General features: G+C 38.7%; 1 protein-coding gene across 5 annotated transcripts in view; it reads right to left on the bottom strand.

The window, feature by feature from the left end:
- Positions 1 to 24,900, bottom strand: part of LOC149201239 (uncharacterized) — a 120,138-nt gene that overhangs the window by 73,188 nt on the left and 22,050 nt on the right. For all 5 annotated transcript variants that reach the window (XM_089402900.1, XM_089402901.1, XM_089402904.1 and 2 more), the window contains exons 6-8: positions 15,327 to 15,443; positions 15,166 to 15,217; positions 14,983 to 15,044 (exon numbers count right to left, since the gene is read on the bottom strand). In XM_089402900.1, coding sequence (XP_089259026.1) covers positions 14,983 to 15,044; positions 15,166 to 15,217; positions 15,327 to 15,443 — 231 coding nt within the window. The remainder of the gene's footprint in view (positions 1 to 14,982; positions 15,045 to 15,165; positions 15,218 to 15,326; positions 15,444 to 24,900) is intronic.

Here is a 24,900-nt window from a genome sequence, read left to right as displayed (position 1 = left end):
ACAAAATCATGTTGCCTTGCGCATACACCTTTGGTTCATTTTCCCTGTATTGATGAACTTAGCTGAAACGATTGTTTGACTGTTTGACTTATAATCCATTGTTACAGACTTCACAACATACACACAGATCCAAGCTGAGATGACCGATGAAACAATTTCAAAAGGCTACCAAACTGATAAAGTATGCTTATAGTGTTGATCTGAATTAGGCTTAACAACCAACACCAAAACCCCAAAAAAATCCTTCAAAATAATCCCAATTGCTTACAGGCTTACAGCCTTATTTCAACCCTCATACAGTGCCGAGTTAGCGCACCTACCAGAATTTTAAGACTATGGATTTATAACATTCGTTTTGGAAGTAATTAACTTATTAACAGTTATATGCTATGGTCTACTATAGTGTTTCTTGTGGCTAATGCTAGTCCTTTGAGGTCTACTCCACACCCTAATACAAATTGAAATACCAAATCACTGGATCAAATCATGTGACCTGAGATAGATCTGGAAACTCTTTTAACTTAACTGCCACTCAATATCAATCTGCTGCTGAAATTTATTATTTTTGAAGGATCTGGTCCACCATATGCTTGTTGAGCAGTTTCTATTTTGTGCAATCTTTTTGTGGTGTGGTTTGGTTGGACCTTCTTTTGCTGCTGCTTGGAAAAGTTAACTAACATCTCCCATACATACCCATTGAAGTATCTGTTTTGCACAGTCTGACAAATTTATTGCCTTTTTTTGGGTTATTTATTTTTTGTTCTGTTACAGCCTTTGTCAGAAAGGTATATTGCATTTGATTATTCACTGAACAACAATGCAAATGAAGTTGATTTATGAGCTAAATTGCACTTTCAGCTCTGTCTTCCAATACTTGTTTCAGCTGCGTGAATGTTTTTTAAGTTTTTTTTATGCACAAGTAGTTAATTTGTTCAAGTCTTGCTTGAAGTGTGCATTTTTTTATTTGTGGAAACTTGCAAGTAACTATTTTTCTAGTTATTATCTAGGACAGAATGTTGGCGAGGGGCATATATTTTCTTTTAAATTTGTTGATAACAGTCCTGAATCCTATGCCTTTGGTTGCATTATTATTTATATCTTAGTAGTATCCTTGAGCTCTCTCACATGGCTGTCATGGTTACACTAAAACAAATGTTATGTTGTCATAAAGTATAGCTTAGTCTCTCATTATTATTAACATCTATTAACATAAATTTTACTTTGAATTTTGTTAAACATGTTCAAATTGTTTTCCAAAATTTGCAAAATAAAAAATGTCTTCATCAAATCCACAATATCAACTTTGGAAATATGTGGATAGGCAAAAACCTCCAAAGGGTGTTAGGGGGACAGCAACAATAAAATGCAAAGCAAGAAGCCTAAACTTGGTGGCCTTTATGACATGTTTGATGTGAAAGGTAGGGAGGGTGTTGATCTTGCAATAGCAAGATTTTTTCTTGCATGTGGCATTCCCTTCAATGCATCATGTTCCCCCTATTTTGAGCAAATGGTTTGTGCTATTAATGATGGACCTCAAGGGTATAAAGCTCTTGGTTATGAGAAGCTTTGAACTGTGTTGCTAGACAAGGAGAAAGCTCGTCTTTAGAAGGCAATGGCACCCTTGAAGGCATCTTGGAGTGTAGATGGATGTTCAATTGTTATGGATGGATGGACGAATTGTAGGAATCGTCCATTAATAAACATCATTGTCTCTTCCATGTCTAGCCCTTATCTTCTCAGGGCCATTTGATTGTTCTAGTCAAGAAAATAACACTATGTTCTTGAAAGACCAATTATGTGATGCCATTGTAGAGGTGGGACCATCCAATGTTGTTCAAGTTATTATTGATACAGCTCTAGTGTGCAAAGCAGCGGGAGCAATGGTTCAGAAGGAGTACAAGTAACAAGTTTCAACTTTCAAGTTTGATTTATTTTATATTTAAATTACATGAATTACATTTTTAATTTTGAGTACAACTTTGATTTGTTTTAACTTTTCTAATTTTAAACAATAAACATTTTGATTTATTAATATTTTAATTGTCCTTGATGTATCCAAGCATATTTTTTGGACACCATGTGCAGTGCATTCTTCGAATAATGCATTTAAGGACATTGGGAAAATTGAATGGATTCAAGCATCAATAGAAAATGGCTGCAAAATTCAAATATTTATATGTAACCATCATCAGTCACAAGCCATTTACCGGAAGCATGCAAAAATGGAACTTAAACCAGCAGATATCGGATTTGCAACTTACTACATTTTACTTAAGTGGCTTGTGGAAATGAAGAAGGCTTTATCTGCCACAGTCGTTAGTGACATGTGTGACCAGTGGAGGTTATCTACCTCAGATGCAACTTTGGAGATGCAGAGGTTGATTTTGAATGATCATTTTTGAGTTCATGCCAAATTTGTTGTGGCAATTATAGAACCAATTTGTGATATGATCCGCTATGCAAACACAGATGGTCCATGTTTAGGTGAGATTTATGAGAACATATACTCCATGTGTGAGAAGATCCAAACTGTCACAGATAGAAAAGATCCTACTTTATGGCCACAACTGAAAGAGTTTATACATGGGCGTTGGAATAAATTGAACACCCCTCTTCATATGGCAGCTTATGCAGTTAATCCAAAGTGGTATGATCCCACAACAGAAAGGAGGCCTCCTTCCCAAGATAGAGAGGTGTTCAAAGGATTCTTGAACGTTGTCAAGAAAACTTATGGTAGTACAAAAAAAGCCTCTAGACTCTGACATATGATCTCAATTTGTCCATTTTTCACGTGGTCGAGGTGTCGTTGGTTCACATGCATCTTTGGCAAATATACGCAAGAAGGATCCAATTGATTGGTGGTGGCTTCATGGTGTTGATGCTCCTGAGTTGCAGCAATTTGGCTTCATGGTGTTGATGCTCCTGAGTTGCAGCAATTTTCCATATGGTTACTTGGATAGGTAGCTAGTTTGTAGTTCCTCATCTTATTTAAAATTTCTCAATTAAATTTTTGTATTAATTTTTAAATTTTCATTTTAGTTTTTATTTTTAAATTTTTAATTAATTTAATGGGCTTCCCCTAATATTCCAGGTAGCTAATTCTTCATCTTGCGAGAGGAATTGGAGTACTTAAACCTTTATCCATTCAATAAAGAGAAATAGGTTGGGCTCAAAGAAGGCAAAGAACTTAGTGTACATTCATAGCACACTTCGTCTCATATCTCGAAAATACCCTGAGCACAAGGAGGGTCTTTTCAAGAGATGGGACCAACACACAGATGATGTTATGTGTGTGGACGAGGAGATACAACTAGATGGCCTTATTGAGATACCTCCAGTTGCTAGGATGAGCAAGAGCCTCAAGATGAGAGTGATTCCTACCTACAGAGCATGTTAGTTGAACATCTAAGTGATGTTGATGACATGGATGTTGACGACATGGCTTGAGGAAGCCATTGTTCATTAGGCCTTATCTATTTTTATTTTAGTATTTTAAAATTTCCTAGTTCATGTTTGGAGATGCCTTAAGGCAAATTTTGAATGTAAACTCCAATTTTCACTTGATATCGAACTAAAAATTTTGAAATCTCAATGTGAATGTTGAATGTTCAATGATGTGCATGTTTAAATCTTTAAAATTTAAAGTTTAAATCATAAATATTTTAGTTTTCTTGTTTAAAGTTGAAAAATATACAAATTCATATATATTATAATTTATAAAATATAATTATTAATATTATTATATTTATATATTAATTATTATATATATAAATTATAATATACCCTCGACGAACCCATGCACCCTGTTTCAAAAAATGTCATCCCCGTTCCTGTCCCCGAACCCACATTTCCCGGCAACATAGATAATGATTAATTAGTGATTAATTAATGAAGAGGTATGTCCCTCATTTGTAACATTTCATCATCTCACTTGTATTCAAATATTCTTATATATAATTACTTGTCCTACAATGGATGTTTTTGTCTTTGAAGTGTTCCGAAAATTATTGCATGAGTATGAACTTTGTTCATTACATTGGTATCAAAGAATTCCTCTAAGTATACGAACTTTGTTCGTTACAAAGTCCCTTCGTCAAGGATATCATGGCAGAAGAGAAGCTTCTAGATTGGGAGAGGTTGTGAGATGACTTCATCCAGGAGGAAATTTGAGAAGAGTCTTTAGATGGTGTTGGCAAAAGGGTGATGATGAGAACATTGCCCTTACCAGTCAGCCAAGGAAGGGTGAGGGAAAGACGACGAAAAATACCAAAGGAGAGGCTACCTTAAGAGCTAACAAGAACAAGGACATGAGCAAAGTGAAATGATTTGCATGTCATAAATTTGGCCATTGTGCAATTCAATGTCCAAACAAGAAGAAGGGCAATGAGAAGCCACAGGTTGCCGCTTCAACAGATTCACAAATCAGTGACTTTGCCACCAGGTTCAAGAAGTTCTATAATCGGTAGCAATGTCTAAAAATAGAAATCTTTTCCATAATGTCAACTTGCAACAATGTCAAGAGTCAAGACTTTTTATAAATAACTAAGTTACCATGATTCAGATATGGATACAGATATAGACCACAAATCCATCAAATTTTCAAAAAGCTAGGATCCAAATATGGTCGGGAAATGGCAGGTATAAATAATATAAAAATATTTTTATAATTTTAGAAAATAAATTTGTATAAAAAAATATAATTAGAAAATTTTAATCATATAAGTTACATGTATAATACTTATATGAAATGATTGATGTATAATGCTTATAAATAATAACTAGTCTAATACATTAATTATTTATTAAGTCACTATATATACATTATTATTCCATTTATTTAAGAGATTATATATACACATTAATAGTCTGTTACTCCTCATACATACATTAATTAAATATTGATTACATAAAGACTGAAAGTAACTTTATAAAGTTATATCAACAACCCAAATCATTTGAACAACATGCCGCCTTACTTTTACTTTATAAGGCTAATCAACAGCTTGATGTAAGGTGAGTATTGTTAATATAACCATATCATAGCACGAGTATAACTAGATAGAATGGAAATCCTGGCATAGTTATAACAATACACAACCAAAATTGTCTAAGTTCACTATTTTAAATATCCCTACAGCATCCAACCATGTGAAAGGCCCCATCCATCCTTTCCAGCAAACCCTTGAAAGGTAATAAGCTCTTTTCCATCCAATTGTTACCACTGGCATGCATACTGTTCTGATTATTTATACTAGCAGTCATTTTCAAAAGCAACCGCGAAATGCAAGAGTTCCACAAGTGACGAGCAATGATTTTGTCATTATTGTGGCCAATTTTTCTGTTTTTAGACCACCTTGAAGTTTGAAGCGGATCATGGGAAGATCTTAGGTTGATCCATATCTGAATCCATACCCAATGCAGGGATCCGCGGATCCATTGCCCAGGGTGGGCAGATCCAGTAACAGAGAGAAATAGTAACATCTTAAAATAGACATTTTAAAAATATAAATGTCTAGAAATAGCCATCCTCATGAATAAGCTTGACACCATGCAAATTTGAAGGTTCTGGATGCTGGAAACCCTCCTACATGGCTCATATTGATCTCTGTCAATGGATGATACCTTATGCTGGGCACAGATCAGGAGATAACACTTGTAATAATTGGTAAAAACTTACCATAAGTGGTAAAATTTCCACTGTGATTATATATAAACGCCAGCACGCAAGTCAACTTGTTACTTTACCATTCAAATAGGTACCTTAGAAAGAATGGTCAACACAAAATTCAAAGTGGGGTAACTCATTTCTTCAGCTGTCTTTCACAAGTTTAACATACTACTCAAATCTTTGACATGTAGCTTTAACTTTAAAGCTAAGTTGCACGAAACGGGGAAACGGGTACGAGTTTCCGAAACGGGAAGCGATACGAAACGCGACCTCCCCAAATTTTGGAAACGGGGAAACGCGAATATATATATATATATATATATATATAGAAAATATTTAAATATATATATATGTGTGTGTGTGTGTGTGTGTGCAATCATAAAGCATAAATGATACATTATAATTTATTACACTTAAACATTAAGATTTAATTTACATCACATTTACTCATGAATGATCACATAATGAAAATAAAAATATCGGAATATCCAAAAGCAACCTTTATTAGACATCCAAATCTCAAAATCAGCCTTTATTTACATTAATATATGAGGCTGCAAGTACAATAAAGACTATAAGGCTGCAAGAGAGAGATCCAAATCAGGATTTTCTGCATCCACATCCCATTCTTTAGAAGGACCACTGTTGTATTGGGAGTCTCCTCCTACATAGTCAAACGACCTTAGTGCTCTTGATTAAATACACGTTTCATACCCTAGTACCCTACATGATTTTGATTATTGGGAGTTTCCCCTGCATAGAGGGCTTGGTTCTCTTGATTAAATAGAAGTTCCATACCCTAGTACATGATAAAATCCAATGGAAACATTGCAACCCCCTCAATCCTGAAATCCTGAAAAACAAATAAGTCTGCTGGATTTTGAGTGAGATCTAAAATTCTACTTTCTCCATATGAAATCCAATGAGGGCGAAACCACTCTCAAACATCCTGAGTCATTTCATGGTAATGTTAAAAATTTAAGTAAAATGATGAAAATGAAAAATAAAGGAGAATATCACTTTTACTTTAAGAATTTAACATTACCATGAACTGCATGTCAACACTAGGGCAAAAATTCACTTTTATAACTTTAGACACACATCTAGAAAATTAAAAAACAAATTTGAAAAAAACAAAAAATTAAAAAAAAACACAATTCAATTGGGAAACGCAGGCTGTACGGCCTGGAAACGCGTTTCCGGCCGTACGGCCACGTTTCCGTTTCCTGGACGGTTAATTTCTGTACATATAATGCATACAGCTCTAGTTGCTGGTTGGGCTGGTTCAATGACTCTGTACGAATTAGCAGTTTTTGATCCATCTGATCCTGTTCTTGATCCATAAGCACTGGAACAGATCAACTTGTTGAACGATCCCCGATATGCTATATCGTGTACTATATACATGCCTGCTGAAATATGTTCGTGAGTCCTTCCATCTCTTTTATGGCTCTATCGTCATGTTAGGCCCGTGGGAAATCGAATATAAAAGCAAATAAAAAGACTAAGGGGTATAAGAAGGGGATATGAAGTTATGGTGTTATGTGATGTTGTGTGCGGTGGGCAGTAAAACCACGCCAAAAGAAACCCTTGTAGGAACGACCTTAAAACCGCTTAATTCAGAATATGGTAAAGTAGCTCCTGGATGGGGAACTTTGACTGCTCTATGGATTGCTTGGAACATATGATATTCGAGAGAACTCTCGAATTTTTCGAAGAACTAGCGATAAAAAAAAAAAAAATAGTTTATAGGAGATAAATTAATTGTTGGATTGGCGCTATATTGGGACGAGATGTTAGACGCATCGATAGAAAATCCTAGGCTTATTTGTAACAATTGAACGATTCAAACGACGCGATTATCAGGGGCGCGCTCTACCGCTGAGCTAATAGCCCATCGTGCAGGCCTCTGGGTATGGAGACCTGGTTTCGGGAAACGTGGCCGTACGGCCGGAAACGCGTTTCCAGGCCGTACGGTACCCGGAAACGCGTTTCGTTTCGTTTCCCGAGAGGAAATGACCCCTAGGGCCACGTTTCCTGCAACTTAGCTTTAAAGTCGTCCTTAGTTGACAAAACTTTCTACCCAGTACCCAGCTTGAGCCTTGACAAGTTTTAATTTTGGTAGGAAATATAGCAAGAATTGCCATCAACGCCCTATCCCACATGACTTGTGCTAGATTCCAACACAGGTAGATTTTATTTCAACCAAAAAATTATATATGTATATATATATATATATAGATATATATATATATATATAGTATTGTGTGATCTTACAATCCAAAGTATATGTTCAATTTTGTTAAGTTTTGGTATGTTCTATGCTAGAGCAATTTATTTAAATTTTCACAGTTAACAATCACATCAGCATTATGATAAACTGCAGATAGAACATAAATATAAAACGCAGAAGACAAGCCAAGGCAAGAGGACACAAGATATGGCGCGAGCCAGGGACAAACCCCACAATGTGTGGGGAAACCCTTTGATCAAATATTCTTTTATCTTCAAAGTTCAGCAGAGAATGAGAGAGAGAGAGTACATTTACAACAGAAGTCAATACTTTGACTTATCTAGATCTAGCATAGATCATTTCGTATCATGATGAGATCAGTTGAAGACATTCTGCTTCAACTGATTCTCAAGGTGACTCCTTCACCTATCATCGTGTTGCATCTCGTCCATTTGCTGCACCTTACTGTGTAGCACCATCATGCTGCCCATGATCATCATGCTGCTCATGCTTTCATACATCACTGTACTACCCATGATCTTCATCATGTTGCCCATACATCATGCTGTCCATGATCTACATCATGTTGCCCATAATCTACATCATACTGCACATACATTATGTTGTCCAAGATGCGACATCTTCCATCATCATGCAACCCTGTGTTGTACTTCATCACTAAGATCTTCAGTACTGCTGTTATCATCATTGCTGCACCATGACAGTCCCTTCAAATTACCCCAGAGGTGATCGAGATCATGATTTCACAAGAACTGGTTCATGACTTTGTCACTGATCATCACAGCTTCTCATGAACTGCATTAAAATGTTGAGAATGTAACTATTACTGTCATTATTACAACAGCACTTGGCATAGCTTGAAACCCTCGTCATTCACTGTGTATCTATACATGGTGCGGATCTGCTCCTCTCATGGACAGGTCTCCTTTAGCTACAGGTCTCCTTTCCAGACCTTCTCATTACCATTACTGCGACTTCATGTATTTGCAGCGGTTTCATATATAGACTGTGTTTACGTGTATTGACTGCGCCTTCAAGTATGTGCTGCGGTTTCATATATATGTGACGGTCTTGTGTTCAACATAATCTTGATTGTCTGTTGTTCCAGCGTATTTATATCTATGAGTGCCCAGCGTATATATCCAACGTATATACTTCCAGTGCATTCACATAATGCCCAGCGTATATACTGTCCAACGTTTACATTACAGCAACGTATATAATATGACAGCGTCCCTGTGTTCAATGTGACTGCGTTAGATTACGTTGCTGCCGTGCGTTCAATAAGACTGCGTCCCTGAAGTATATATCTGCATTCAATATTGTTGTGTTTTACATGCCTTCCCTGATCTGCTTATATGTCTTTTCATGACTGCGTTGGATAGTGTCTTTATGACAGCGTGCAAGGTGTCCATGCGTATTACATCGTATGAAATCCTTCCCTTATTGTGGCTTGGTGTTTCCATTACAGCGTATAGTCTAGGGCATCATCTGCGTGCAAACTAGGGCATCAACTGAGTGTGAGTTAGGGTATCATCTTTAGGCTAGCGTATCTTTTGGTTCTCTCCTTCCAAAAACCCAGACGTGGATAGGAGATCACCTCAAGGATACATACTCAAAATGACTTCAAATCCTCACCAATTTATACTAAAACGAGGATGATGAATAGACACGTCGGTTGGGCTTCTAAAGCCTACATAAGTGCTGGTCGGCTTGATAATAATTACATAAACAAAATAAATTCATATCTCCATAAATACTTATCGGAATTGGATGATCTTTGGATCAATCCTACACCTCTCAACGAGAGGGATCCAATAAAAATATCAGCTGCCATAAATAAGCTGACCCACATGGAGTTTGGCCCTAGTTGCCAATTTAACACTCCCTCTCAACTAGGGAGAACTCCATCTGGTGATCCATATGTCCAACTGTACTATCTGCTGGCTCTGCTCTACTCTGCTCAGCTCTGCTGGCTTTGCTCTGCTCTGCTCAGCTCAGCTCTGCTAGCTCTGCTCTGCTGGCTCTGCTCTGCTGGCTCTGCTCAGCTCATCTCTGCTAGCTCTGCTCTGTTGGCTCTGCTCTGCTCTGCTCATCTCCGCTGAACTATGAAGAAGAAGAATTGATCGAGAATGAGTCATATCATTCTCCACTGACCTGAAGTCAGTCTCAGAGTGCATACCACTAGTCCCAAACCAGTCTCAACTGACCCGAAGTCAGCTTCATAGTAAGTACCACTCCTACCACTGGTCCCAGACCAGTATCGCAGTCTCAGAGAGTGTACCACTGGTCCCAGACCAGTCTCAACCGACCCGAAGTCAGCGTCATAGTATGTACCACTCTCACTGGTCCCAGACCAGTACTGCACTGACACGAAGTCAGTCTCGGAGTATGTACCACTGGTCCCAGACCAGTCTTTGCCGACCCGAAGTCAGCGTCATAGTATGTACAACTCCTACCACTGGTCCCAGACCAGTATCATTGATCCCAGATCAATGGAGGACATCCTAGCGTAGGGAGTACAGTAGATACAACGATGCATCCATCGGTATTACTATGGTCCCTAACTTCATTTCCCTGCTCATTGATCAGATGAGAGGTACTTCCCATGAGTCCGAGACTGCATGGGTAGGAAGCCTCGACAGGAGAACTTAATCAATCCTGTCCTCATAGGAGAACACATCAATCCTGCTACAATCGCCATGGAGAACACATCAATCCAGGCCTCACAGGAGAACACATCAATCCTTCTACAATCGCCATGGAGAACACATCAATCCAGGCCTCACAGGAGAACACATCAATCCTGCTACAATCGCCATGGAGAACACATCAATCCAGGCCTCACAGGAGAACACATCAATCCTGCTACACAAGAGAGCGAATCATCTTGTCCCACAAGAGAGCGAATCATCTTGTCCCACAAGAGAGCGAATCATCTTGTTTCAGTGCGCACCACCAGGGGAGGGTGAGTCACCCTGTGGTCGTATGTTGCTCCAATAGAACTGCAAGCCCCCCAAAGCTCCTAGAGCTCAATGTATGCAGCATGCAGGACCCTTTTACAAAGGTCTCTCGACGACTCCAAGTCGTTCAGGAAAATCACAAATTTGATCTTTCCCCTGGGGCTTTAGCAACCTGTATATCATCTCAGTGCGATGGAGCCTCCTTGCTCATCGACTTTCCATATCCCAGATAGGGCAGTATCTGATGTCTGTCTGCTGGAGCAATTGTCAAATACGGGATTCCTCAATAATCGAATCCCATCTCTGGTTGTCACAGAGATTCACAGTGGTATTCATCATGTGTACAAACAGCTCACTGAAGAGCTTCAGCAACCAGACTGCCTCACAGAAGGCCATACTATCAGCAATATATTCTGCCTTGGTGGTGCTCAGAGTCATCGACTTCTGCTTCCTGCTCATCCAGGATATCAAGGCAGATTCCATACAGCACTGAGAAGTGCTCTAGTGATCCTCCATACTTCCTGCCCACTCATCATTCGAATAATCATGTGGTTTCATATTTTCGGCAGTGTATCTCAATCCATGAGAGATTGTGCCCTGAAGATATCTTAGAAGATTCTTGGCACCAATCTAGTGAGGCTCAACCAAATATGAGCTCACTATGCTAACTGCAACATAGATGTCCGGACGGAGGTTCTCCAAGAACATCAACGCGAATGAGTTTATGAAACTCAGAGGCATTTCCCAAATCTGGTCCGACATCATTACCATATAACTTCTGAAAGTTAAGATCCTCGAGGCAGTCACAAGCTTGCATCTTATCTTCCCACATTCATAATCCAACTCCCTCTGTCTCCTATAAATGAGAGGGTCCACACCTGTCAGACATAGGTGCCAGTATGAGAGGTTTATCATCCACAACCTTCGAGTAATGGTTTGGATAGCTTTCACTCCTAGTGAATCTCAACTGCATTAGATAGCTATCAATCCTCTCATACTATGCCCGAGGTGTTTTTCTTCAAGCCATAGAGGGACTTCTTCCACCTATATACATGAGATTCCTTGATCATGATTCTCAAACTCCTCGGGTTGTTCCAAACCTGTGAACCTGCTGCATGAGGGGAATGGTCCCCTTATAATATTTTCCTTTGGTACATTTCAGACATGTAACTTCATGCTTCTTTTTGAATTCAGGCATCCTAGTCACCATTTGACTCACAGACCTCTAGAGCTGAGTCAATGATCATGGTCCCTAGTGGACTTCCTACAACTTGATACAACCCTGAACTCAAAAACATCTTTGAAAATTCAATTTTAAAACACGTACCTTTCCATTGACGAATGCCACCATAAAACCTTTGACTTCCATTCCCTTTTCAGGATAGGTGGCATCAGTTCCAAGTGTAATCCCACGATTGTTTCTATCTCTACCAAATTAGAGAGTGCACCCTTCTATCCGATGAAGTGCCTTGAAGCACTACAATCAATATGCCAGATTCCCAAAGAATCTGAAGGAGAGGGCCAATACAAGATAACACTTCTTTATCAAAAACAATATTTGATTTTTCTTACCTGGGGTTCCTTGCTTCCTTGAAGAGTTGGCCGTGTCTTTGATGACCTACATCTCTGTCATTTGGACACTCCTTCGCTTAAGGGCCGAACTTATTTCAACAAGGCATCCGCCTTTTCTTCCACCCTTAGATCCGAACTTCCCAATGAAGTGATCTTAAGATGGACCATCAGAATCTTCCGCTGCGCCATTCTAATAACATTCTCTGCTTTGGCTTCACCCCATTGATCCTTCTGTCTTGTCCCAACTGTCTTCGGTGATTGCTCTTTCACTCTTGCTTGGGCATTGTCTTCACCTCAGCTCTGATACCATGTTAAGTTTTGGTATGTTCTATGCTAGAGCAATTTATTTAAATTTTCACAGTTAGCAATCACATCAGCATTATGATAAACTGCAGATAGAACATAAATATAAAACGCAGAAGACAAGCCAAGGCAAGAGGACACAAGATATGGCGCGAGCCAGGGACAAACCCCACAATGTGTGGGGAAACCCTTTGATCAAATCTTCTTTTATCTTCAAAGTTCAGCAGAGAATGAGAGAGAGAGAGTACATTTACAACAGAAGTCAATACTTTGACTTATCTAGATCTAGCATAGATCATTTCGTATCATGATGAGATCAGTTGAAGACATTCTGCTTCAACTGATTCTCAAGGTGACTCCTTCACCTATCATCGTGCTGCATCTCGTCCATTTGCTGCACCTTACTGTGTAGCACCATCATGCTGCCCATGATCATCATGCTGCTCATGCTTTCATACATCACTGTACTACCCATGATCTTCATCATGTTGCCCATACATCATGCTGTCCATGATCTACATCATGTTGCCCATAATCTACATCATACTGCACATACATTATGTTGTCCAAGATGCGACATCTTCCATCATCATGCAACCCTGTGTTGTACTTCATCACTAAGATCTTCAGTACTGATGTTATCATCATTGCTGCACCATGACAGTCCCTTCAAATTACCCCAGAGGTGATCGAGATCATGATTTCACAAGAACTGGTTCATGACTTTGTCACTGATCATCACAGCTTCTCATGAACTGCATTAAAATGCTGAGAATGTAACTATTACTGTCATTATTACAACAGCACTTGGCATAGCTTGAAACCCTCGTCATTCACTGTGTATCTATACATGGTGCGGATCTGCTCCTCTCATGGACAGGTCTCCTTTAGCTACAGGTCTCCTTTCCAGACCTTCTCATTACCATTACTGCGACTTCATGTATTTGCAGCGGTTTCATATATAGACTGTGTTTACGTGTATTGACTGCGCCTTCAAGTATGTGCTGCGGTTTCATATATATGTGACGGTCTTGTGTTCAACATGATCTTGACTGTCTGCTGTTCCAGCGTATTTATATCTATGAGTGCCCAGCGTATATATCCAACGTATATACTTCCAGTGCATTCACATAATGCCCAGCGTATATACTGTCCAACGTTTACATTACAGCAACGTATATAATATGACAGCGTCCCTGTGTTCAATGTGACTGCGTTAGATTACGTTGCTGCCATGCGTTCAATAAGACTGCGTCCCTGAAGTATATATCTGCATTCAATATTGCTGTGTTTTACATGCCTTCCCTGATCTGCTTATATGTCTTTTCATGACTGCGTTGGATAGTGTCTTTATGACAGCGTGCAAGGTGTCCATGCGTATTACATCGTATGAAATCCTTCCCTTACTGTGGCTTGGTGTTTCCATTACAGCGTATAGTCTAGGGCATCATCTGCGTGCAAACTAGGGCATCAACTGAGTGTGAGTTAGGGTATCATCTTTAGGCTAGCGTATCTTTTGGTTCTCTCCTTCCAAAAACCCAGACGTGGAGAGGAGATCACCTCAAGGATACATACTCAAAATGACTTCAAATCCTCACCAATTTATACTAAAACGAGGATGATGAATAGACACGTCGGTTGGGCTTCTAAAGCCTACATAAGTGCTGGTCGGCTTGATAATAATTACATAAACAAAATAAATTCATATCTCCATAAATACTTATCGGAATTGGATGATCTTTGGATCAATCCTACACCTCTCAACGAGAGGGATCCAATAAAAATATCAGCTGCCATAAATAAGCTGACCCACATGGAGTTTGGCCCTAGTTGCCAATTTAACAAATTTCAGGCATGGATAATATTTCACTACTTGAAAATGATAAGAACAAGCAGCTTCTTGAAAAAATGGTGAACCAAAACACACTGTTTCGCTGCATAAATCTTGAAAGTTCTTGTTATTGTCAACAATTGTAACTATTTATTAGGATATTCGATAGCTATATCCTGACAAAAATATATGAAATAATTTGTTTCTCCATCTAGACTGCGTAAATTCTCTGAAATCAGGCACTAAGAGATCCTATCGCAAGGGAAAATGCTGAATACAAACCAAAAAATACATTAAAAATACTTCAACCATACAGTCCACTTACAAAAAATAAAGTCAACACAATAATGAATATTTTGTCTAAATATAAGTAACAAGAGGTACCACAGACCATTGAAATTTCAACGCCGGCGTCAGTGAAGGATTTAGAACCCAGAATACGCAGCTGATGAACTGTCACAAAACCAGAATCAAGATATAAGTTTCTGAAGAACACAGAACATAAGTTCCAAGGCTGATAGAACATGCACAGCATCAGTAAGTCCTCACAAAAATCAAACTACAATTCTAAAACCTGAAGAAGTTTTGGCCTGGCTCAGAGACTTAATTAGGTTGACAAGTTGATCCTGACAAAAACCAAAACAAAAATTTAGCTCTGTTATAAGACGCAAACCATTCCCTAACTACCTTATATAAAAACTTCCAAAAAAGTGCCATCATCAGAGTTAGCTTTACCCTTTGTGTAGCATTATGTTGTGCAATTCTTTGCATGAATGGAATTACTGAAGACACTGCAACACTTGTCGAAGAACTTGAAGATGACAAAGGAATAGTCATTGGCTGAGGCAAGGTCTGAAATTTCAAAGAATTGAAAGTTCAAGACACAATCCATCAATAAATAATTGAATGTCAAAAATATCCCCAACCATTCCCTTAATAATCACAGCTAGCATTTGCAATTCCATTTGATATCAAACGAAAACATTGTAAAGTAATTACAAATAGCAATCATCATAATTATCATGGTGTCAAAGTATATCATATACTTGGATTTCAGTCAAATATCATGCCAAAGTCCAAATATTCTTGCCAATGGGAGTGTGGTATGGTGGCAAGGTGGCAAGCAGCAAGGTGATCAGACTTGTCCTAACACAGAGCCCTGGGTTCAAAATTCTCTAAGCGGGTGCAAATGAGGTGAAGTGCAAGTACTGGGTGACTTTGATGGCATAGATATGCCCCTCATAGCACAGCAGCTTAGTCAAAGAGACTATAAGATATATTTCTCAAAACAAAAATGTCCAGATATTCCCAAAAATGATAATTACAAGGGAATAAGCATGTGTTGTCCATGAGAATTCTAAATCAAAAACACTTTTAAACCAATGCTAATTGTGTCATCAAGCAAAGTAAAACATGACAAAATACTGAAGGCCATCGGCCCATTAATCACAATAACAACTAGATCCTTACACCGCAAACAAAAGCAAATAGTTATCAGGGTTACCATGCAATGCATAGCTACTTAAAACCAACTATGGAGTGTGTGATTCTTAAGCCAATGGATTGTCTCCATAGCCATAGTCTACATCAATAAGGAAATTTGTATAGCCAACTTGCAAAACTTCTCCTCGATACCATACTCCACGGTTCAGCATTAGGTCTTCATCACTACCCCATCAAACAGTTAAGTAGCTTGAGTTGACTCTGTTAATTTGGCAGCTCAGTGACAAATTCCAACTATTGAAGTGCTCAATTTGGACAAGAGAAAGAGTGCTTTTGAATTAAATCCCACATGTGCATATTTGATCAGGTCGGCCCTAAAGCAAATTGGACACCCTTGGAAGGCTACTTAGTATAAATACAAGTGACCTCAACCTCATTTGGACATCATCATTATGATCATTCTTTTTCTTTCCTTGGTTTGGCTTGCATAGGTTTGAGATGATTCGTGGAAAGTTGGCTTGCATGGTCCAAAGCTCTCACGTGTGCTAGGGTTTTGGTTTCTGACTGCAGGCTTGTCACAAGCAATTTTCGGCTATAACTACAGGGACGCAGGCTCATGCGTGCAATTGGAGGATTTCAGCTGCACGCACATCACTCTTTGCATGTGGTTGGGACCTAGGGTTTGAGTTTTACAATTGACTGCAAATTTCGCCCGTTGACCGCAGACAGTGACAGTTGATTGTAGGATTCTGAATCAGGGTTTTGATTGTTAGCATTGTTGGGTTCATCTCATGGGTGTTTTTTAGTTGTTTTGTTGGATAGGATTATGGTTGAAGATATGGATCATTGTACTCTCTTTTGCTTAATCATTCAATGACAATCTAATTAGAAAAGAAATAAAAGGGTTTTCCCCGTAGTTGGTTTTTCCCTAGTCTTCGACCATTCCTGGTGTCTCTATGTGTGAATGTTTTTCTTCTATTGTTCCTTTATGTTCTGTTGCAATGATGATGATGATGTTCTTTCTATACAATTACATATGTTGTTGAATAATGTAGTAAATCTGAATAATGATATGATGATGGGGGTGAATTTAATATGTAATTGAAGAAATGCAATTATCTAAAGCAAAGAACATCATAGGCCTACAAAAATTAACATGGTATCAGAGTTGGATTGAAGAAAAGCCATTGACGATCACCCCTATGAAGACACCTTTCATGGAAGCAAGAGAAGATGGAGGAGACTTAAAATAATACTATGGTTAGAAGGAAACCCTAGGCAATATGGTTATTAGGGTTTGATGTATACTATGAGGTTAGGGTTTGGAAGAAACCATGGATTATGACAAAGACTTGAGATATGCAATCTAGAAACCCTTGCATGATCAGTGTGAAGATGTTCTAGTACTTGTGACAGATATGATGTAACCATAGTCTCAATTACACCTTGGCTATTGATGAAGTTGATGAATATATTGAAGGCAACAATGTTATATGGTCAATGGACAATCATGACCCTTGAAGGCTAGTTCAAGAGGGAGATGATCACCTCTCATTGAAGATAAGTACTTTTTCAAATTATGTTACTTCTTTATGTCTTTACTTTTGTTTAGATTTATTGATTTGATCATTGATTATACTTCCTGCATGTATATTTCACTATTTGGATACTTCTAACCTCTTGATGAGATGTAATAAGTGGATACTTCTTAAGGATCATCTGAGGTGCAGGAAGAGAAAAGTTAGTGCTCCAACTGCCAATGTCAAATAAGAGGGTGCACATGTATCTGAATGTTATAAGGTATGTATAGTATATTGTTTCGAATGCAATATTGGATGGCAAGGTAAGCCCTAACGTGTGATGAGAATACCACCTTCACAAATGGCTCATGCATGCACATGAAAGTAAGTTTGATTTATGGTGCCTATGATGAGATGGTGCACTTGGTATTGGACAAGTATCTTACATTCTATTAAATCATGGTAAAGCTACTTAGAAACATTGATTCTTGATATATTGGTATACTTGATATTTGGCTAGCATCTTTCATTCTAAACATTATGGATTTCATAAAGAAGGCTAGCACATTGATTCTTATATATGGTAGCTTGATACTATTGACACTGTTTGAGATAAGCATTGTAACCTTAATGATGGAAGTGTGGCAATAAGATTGATATTCAGGATCTTCTTATTGACCATGGTTAGAAATTATGACATATGGTAAAATTGGATGCCCTGTCATAATGATTGAATCAATGTAACAGAAGTGATCATGATCTTTGATGTTCGATTATACACTTGTCAGTTGCCCTAATTATATGACACTAACCCTTGATGAAAGTTTGATGTCATGTTCATATACGGTGATGAAGTAGTTGATGCTAACATGTTATGACCATGATGGATATATGTTTTAGAACCTGATATAGTTTGATTTCATAAATTAACTTTTCTGCTGATGCATGAAGGTATTATAGACAAGTTGATGTTTTGAATAATGATGATTGAAGTGGTTTCACATTAAGAGGGAGAAACTCTCCATAAGATCCCTTCACCTATCATCATTTGCATTAAATGTATAGAACACTCTTTACCGTTGAAGTAAGAATTTTTTTGGACATGAATAAACTAATATATGATGTTGTTAGTTTGCAGCGAGTTATGGCCTGAAAAGAGAGGGTTTCTCTTATTTTAAGCCCCAATCACACGGAAAAAGGCATATGGGTGCAGTTGTACCTGTAAGTCACAAAAAAAAAACTGAAGCTTTATGCATAAAATCAAGAATGCACTAGGAGCATGACAGTCCTACTGACATGGAACAGACAACAGAAAAATCTATGAGTAGGGAAGTTTGAATGTTTGACTTACTATAGAGAATGTGAATGTGTTGACTAAACTTGTATTTGCAGGGGACCAGAATATGCATATCAGTATGTTATTTTGATTTGATCATTGAAGCTAGTATATGACAGTGTTTGATAACAATTGCAAGGGTTTGAAAAGATTTGGCTAATTGACTTAATTTAGTATACATGAGCAATATTGGCTTGGATAATTGATGATGCCTTAGAACTTTGACATGATGCTTGATAGTTCATATAGATATGTTTTGGGTTATGGACTGATTGAACTCACTATGATAACAAATTAGGGTTTTGATTTTATAACTGATGATTTGCCTTGATGATAGTGCTATGTGGGCATAGTGACTTTTAGTGACTAATATTAGTATTCAATAGTGATTGACACTAACCCTTGATGAAAGTTTGATGTCATGTTCATATACGGTGATGAAGTAGTTGATGCTAACATGTTATGACCATGATGGATATATGTTTTAGAACCTGATATAGTTTGATTTCATAACTTAACATTTCTGCTGATGCATGAAGGTATTATAGACAAGTTGATGTTTTGAATAATGATGACTGAAGTGGTTTCACATTAAGAGGGAGAGACTCTCTATAAGATCCCTTCACCTATCATCATTTTCATTAAATGTATAAAACACTCTTTACCGTTGAAGTAAGATTTTTTTTGGACATGTATAAACTAACATCTGATGTTGTTAGTCTGTAGCGAGTTATGGCCTAAAAAGAGAGGGTTTCTGTTAGTTTAAGCCCCAATCACACGGAAAAAGGCCTATGGGTGCAGTTGTACCTGTAAGTCACAAAAAAAACTAAAGCTTTATGCATAAAATTAGGAATGCACCAAGGGTATGACAGTCCTACTGACATGGAACAGACAACAGAAAAATCTATGAGTAAGGAAGTTTGAATGTTTGACTTACTATAGAGAATGTGAACGTGTTGACTAGACTTGCATTTGCAGGTGACCGGAATATGCATATCAGTATGTTATTTTGATTTGATCACTGAAGCTAGTATATGACAGTGTTTGAGAACGATTGCAAGGGTTTGACAAGATTTGGCTTATTGACTTAATTTAGTATACATGAGCAATATAGGCTTGGATAATTGATGATGCCTTAGAACTTTGACATGATGCTTAATAGTTCATAGATATGTTTTGGGTTATGGACTGATTAAACCCACTATTGTAACAAATTAGGGTTTTGATTTTATAATTGATGATTTGCCTTGACGATAGTGCTATGTGGGCATAGTGACTTTTAGTGACTAATATTGGTATTCAATAGTGATTCCATATTGGTATCATTGGATTTGGCACATTGGTTGAAGTACAAATTGTTGTGATTCAGTATGCAGTGATTTTATGAATTGCAAAAACTTACATGACTTGTCCTTGGTGTATGCATTTATAATTAGTGATAGAAATGATGATCATAAGGATGCCTTGATAAAGTTTGATTGGATAGTGCTTGGTAAATAAAAGGTTGTTGTAACTTGGTATTTGGATGAGAGCTCCTCTTGACACTTGGTCCAAAGAGTTTTTTACAGTGCCATTGGCAGAAACATTTATGACTTTGATATTAGCTTTGATTTAGCATCTAAGGCTTGATAAGTTGACTTAGTTGATTTGATTGCACAATATTGATTTGTGTGAGGCTGAGCATATTGGTTTGGTCAAGTGTTATGTTTGTAGAAAACATTATATGAAGCAAGCTTCTCGAACCTGGTATGGTCGCATTGACAGTTATCTGGTGAAGCCAGCAAGATGTTCGAATCCAAACCTCTACTTCAAAATTTGTCCAAGGTATGGCTTTGATTTTTGTTTTATATTGATGGCATATTCTTGACAGGCAATGAGCTTCTGATGATTAAAGTAAGAGGGAGTTGGCCTTTGAAGTTCAAAATGACGAATCATAGCATGATGAATTACTTTCTGAAGTTTGGAAAAGAAAATCTATATCGTGAAGCTATTGAAGAGTTTTTGGAAAATAGAAATGCAAATCCTTGGACACTCTGATGGAATAGAATTTTAAGAAATTATGCAGAGATATTGTTGAACCTGCCTTGGCAACCGATAGTTGATTGAAGCATTGATGTTTCGTGTGAACACTCGTCCATATATTATGATTCAATTCATGATTGAGTCGCTTCATGCACATTGGGTTACCACTAAACTCACTTCAAGATATTTGCATGGGACGATCAATTTTTAGTCTGAGATATTCTACCTATGATATGTGATTGCATGGATGTATTGATATTTTTTGGGATAATTATTGATGATATGAACACTTTTGGGTGTTGTTTTAGTATGAAATTTGCCATGATATTTTGATGAAAATTCTGATTCATTAAGCACGGTCGAGGTTGAGTTCGATGTTGCTGGCATGACTAGCTATGAGGCACATTGAAGAAGCTCTTTGGAGAGTTGTTTGAGCAGGGTTCTAGATATGACAAGGATACATTGCGATAATAATGAGTGGGATCCGATTGGTAGAGAATCTCTTATATAGCTGGGACTAAGATATCTTCAGTCAGTGTTGTTGTACGAGACAAGCTTAGGCTTGGATTTGATGTCCTGCATGAATAGGAGATTGTTGCTATTGTGACATGACGAATAAGTCGATGCCAGATATGAGCACGATGATATGTTTTTGATCTACAGAGAGTATCACTAATCAAGAACATTGAGCCAACTCTTCCCCCCTGTCTGAGCTCCCAAGGTGAGGAATTGAGATGGAAGGCTTATGGGGTTGAGGGATCTCTGGACAATAGGGTCGTAGATGTTGCTCCCATATCTGTCACTGTTAATTTTAGGTATGTTCTATGCTTAGAGCAATTTATTTCAATTTTCACAGTTAGCTCCATATCTTTTCCAGATTAGCAATCACATCAGCATTAAAGTAAACTGCAAATAGAACATAAACATAAATCGCAGAAGACAAGCCAAGACAAGAGGACACAAGATGTGGCGCTAGCCAGGGACAAACCCCAATGTGGGGAAACCCTTGATCAATTCTTCTTATATGTTCTTCAATAGTTCAAGAGAGAGAGAGAGAGAGATAGTATGTTTACAACAGAAGTCAACACTTTGACTTATCTAGATAAGAGCATAGATCATCTCTAAGAAGATGATACATGAGATCAGTTGAAGACATGCTGCTTCAACTAATTCTCTAAGGTGACTCCTTCACCTATCGTTGTGCTGCATTTTGTCATCATGTTGCACCTCACCGCGCTGCACCATGTTGCACCCATCATCACTATGCTGCATCTCATCACGCTTCATTAATCATGAATGTACCCATCACTGTACTGCATTATGTGCCATTGCTGCACCATGGTGCCATCCTGACCTATGTGTTGGTTGCACCTTGCTTGCTTTTTGTCCCTTGCTTGCTTTTTGTCCCTTGCTTGCTTGTTGTCCCTAGCATTCTTGTTGTCCTTAGCATGCTTATTGTTGCATGCTAGTTGTCCCTTGCATGCTAGTTGTAACATTGCATGCTTGGTGTATTTGCTACTAAGTACCATACAACTGTCCCAATGTTAGTTAGATGTCCCTTGCATGTTGCTCTCCTTCGGAGACAGATGCTCCGGTTGTTTCAGCAGTTCCAGTTGTTCCCGGTAGTTCCGACAGTTCCCGGCAGTTTCGGTAGTCCCGGCAATTCCGGCAGTCCCGGCAGTTCTGGCTTTTCCGGCTTTTTTAGCTTTTCCGGCTTTTCCGGCTTTACTGGATTTTCTAGCGGTTTCAGCTTTTCCGACAGTTCCGTCTTTTCTGGCAGTTCCGGCTTTTCCGGCAGTTCTGACTTTCCGGCAGTTCTGGTAGTTTCTAATTTTCCGGCATTTCCCGTTTTTCCGGCTTTTCCGACTTTTCCGGCAGTTTCGGCTTTCTACCCTCTAGATCAGGGCAACGTTATTCCTTAGGATCTCTCCTCCTACTAAAACCCAAAGACAAGTAGGGAGAGGAAGAGATCCCAAGTGTGTTGAAATGACATGAAGGCCACCTCTATTTATACTAAAACGTTGAGCACATGTGGGGTTTATTTGGCTGCTGGCCAACCTTGACGAATTGTCTTATAATGCAAATAAATTCATAACTCCATGAATACTTATCGGAATCAAATGATCTTTAGATCAATCCTACACCTCTCGATGAGAGGGATCCAAGAAAAATATCAACTGCCATAAATAAGATGACCCACATGGAGTTTGGCCCTAGTTTCCAATTTTAACACTCCCTCTCAATTAGGGAGAACTCCATCAGTTGATCCATATGTTCGATTGTACTATCTCTGCCATCAGTGCTCTGCACTGCTCTGCTCTACTCTGATCTGCTAAGCTCTTCTCTGCTTTGATCTGCTGAGCTCTACTCTGCTCTGCTGAACCATGAAGAAGAAGCACTGATCGAGAATGTCTCATACCATTCTCTACTAACCCGAAGTATGTTTCATCTGAAGAGAGTGTGTCACATCACTCTTACTGGCCCGAAGTCAGTTTTATTGATCCCAGATCAATATCACAAGAGAGTGTCTCAAACCACTCATACTGATCCCAGATCAATGTCACAAGAGAGTGTCTCAAACCACTCATACTGATCCCAGATCAGTTTCATTGATCCCAGATCAATGGAGGTCATCCTAGCATAGGGAGTACGATAGATACAGCGATGCGTCCATCGATAGTACTACTATGGTCCCTATCCTCATTTCCCTGCTCATTGATCAGATGAGAGGTACTTCCCATGAGTCCCAGACTGCATGGGTAGGATGCCTCGACTGGAGAACTAATCACCCTGTCCACAAGAGAACAAATCATCCTGTCAGTGGATGCCACAGAGAACTAATCATCCTGGCCCACAGAAGAACTAATCATCATCTTCCACAGTCGCCACAGAGAACAAGTCATCCTGACCCACAGGAGAACTAATCATCCTGTTCCATAGTCGCCACAGAGAACAAATCATCCTGGCCCATAGGAGAACTAATCATCTTGTTCCACAGTTGCCATGGGAGAACTAATCATCCCGGCCCACAGGAGAACTAATCATCCTGTTCCACAGTTGCCACGGGAGAACTAATCATCCCAGCCCATAGAAGAACTAATCATCCTGTTCATAGTGCAACACCAGGGGAGGGTGAGTCGCCCTGTGGTCGTATGTTACTCCAGTAAGTACCCCAAGCCCCCCAGAGCTCCCAAAGCTCAATGCATGCAACATGCAGGACCCTTATAAGAAGTTCCCTCAACGACTCCAAGTCATTCGGGAAAGTTATAGATTTGACCTTTCCCTAGGGCATTGACAAAATGTCTGCGACCTATACATCTGTCTCAATGCAATGGAGCCTCCTCGCTCATCAACTTAGCATATCGCAAATAAGGCAGTATCTGATGTCTATTTGCTGGAGCAATCATTGAATACAGGATTCTTCAATAATCGAATCCCCCCTCTGGTTGTCACAAAGAATCACAGTGGTATTCATCATGTGTACAAACAACTCACTTAAGAGCTTCTGCAACCATGCAGCTTCACATGAGATCATACTCGTAGCTATGTATTCGGTCTCGGCGATGCTTATAGCAACCGACTTCTGCTTCCTGCTCATCCATGATATCGAAGCAGAATCCAAAGAGAACCAGCACTGAGAAGTGCTCTAGTGATCCTCCACACTACCTGCCCAGTCAGCATTCGAATAATCATGCAGTTTCATATTTCCGGCAGTGTATCTCAATCCATGAGAGATTGTGCCCCGAAGATATCTCAGAAGATTCTTGGCACCAATCCAGTGAGGCTCAACCAAATATGAGCTCACCATGCTAGCTGCAAAACATATGTCCGGACGGAAGTTCACCGAGAACATCAACGCGAATGAGTTTATGAAACTTAGAGGCATTTCCCAAATCTAGTTCGAAATCACTACCATATAACTTCTGAAAGTTAAGATCCTCGAGGTAGTCACAGGCTTGCAGTTCATCATTCCACATCCGGAATCCAA

Source organism: Pinus tabuliformis, chromosome 2_1 (genome assembly GCF_031772625.1).
Source record: "Pinus tabuliformis cultivar Carrire ecotype Pingquan chromosome 2_1, CPIR1, whole genome shotgun sequence".
NCBI lineage: Eukaryota > Viridiplantae > Streptophyta > Pinopsida > Pinales > Pinaceae > Pinus > Pinus tabuliformis.
The sequence above is the reverse complement of the archived record's forward strand: the minus strand, read 5'-3'. Positions and strand labels throughout refer to the sequence as shown.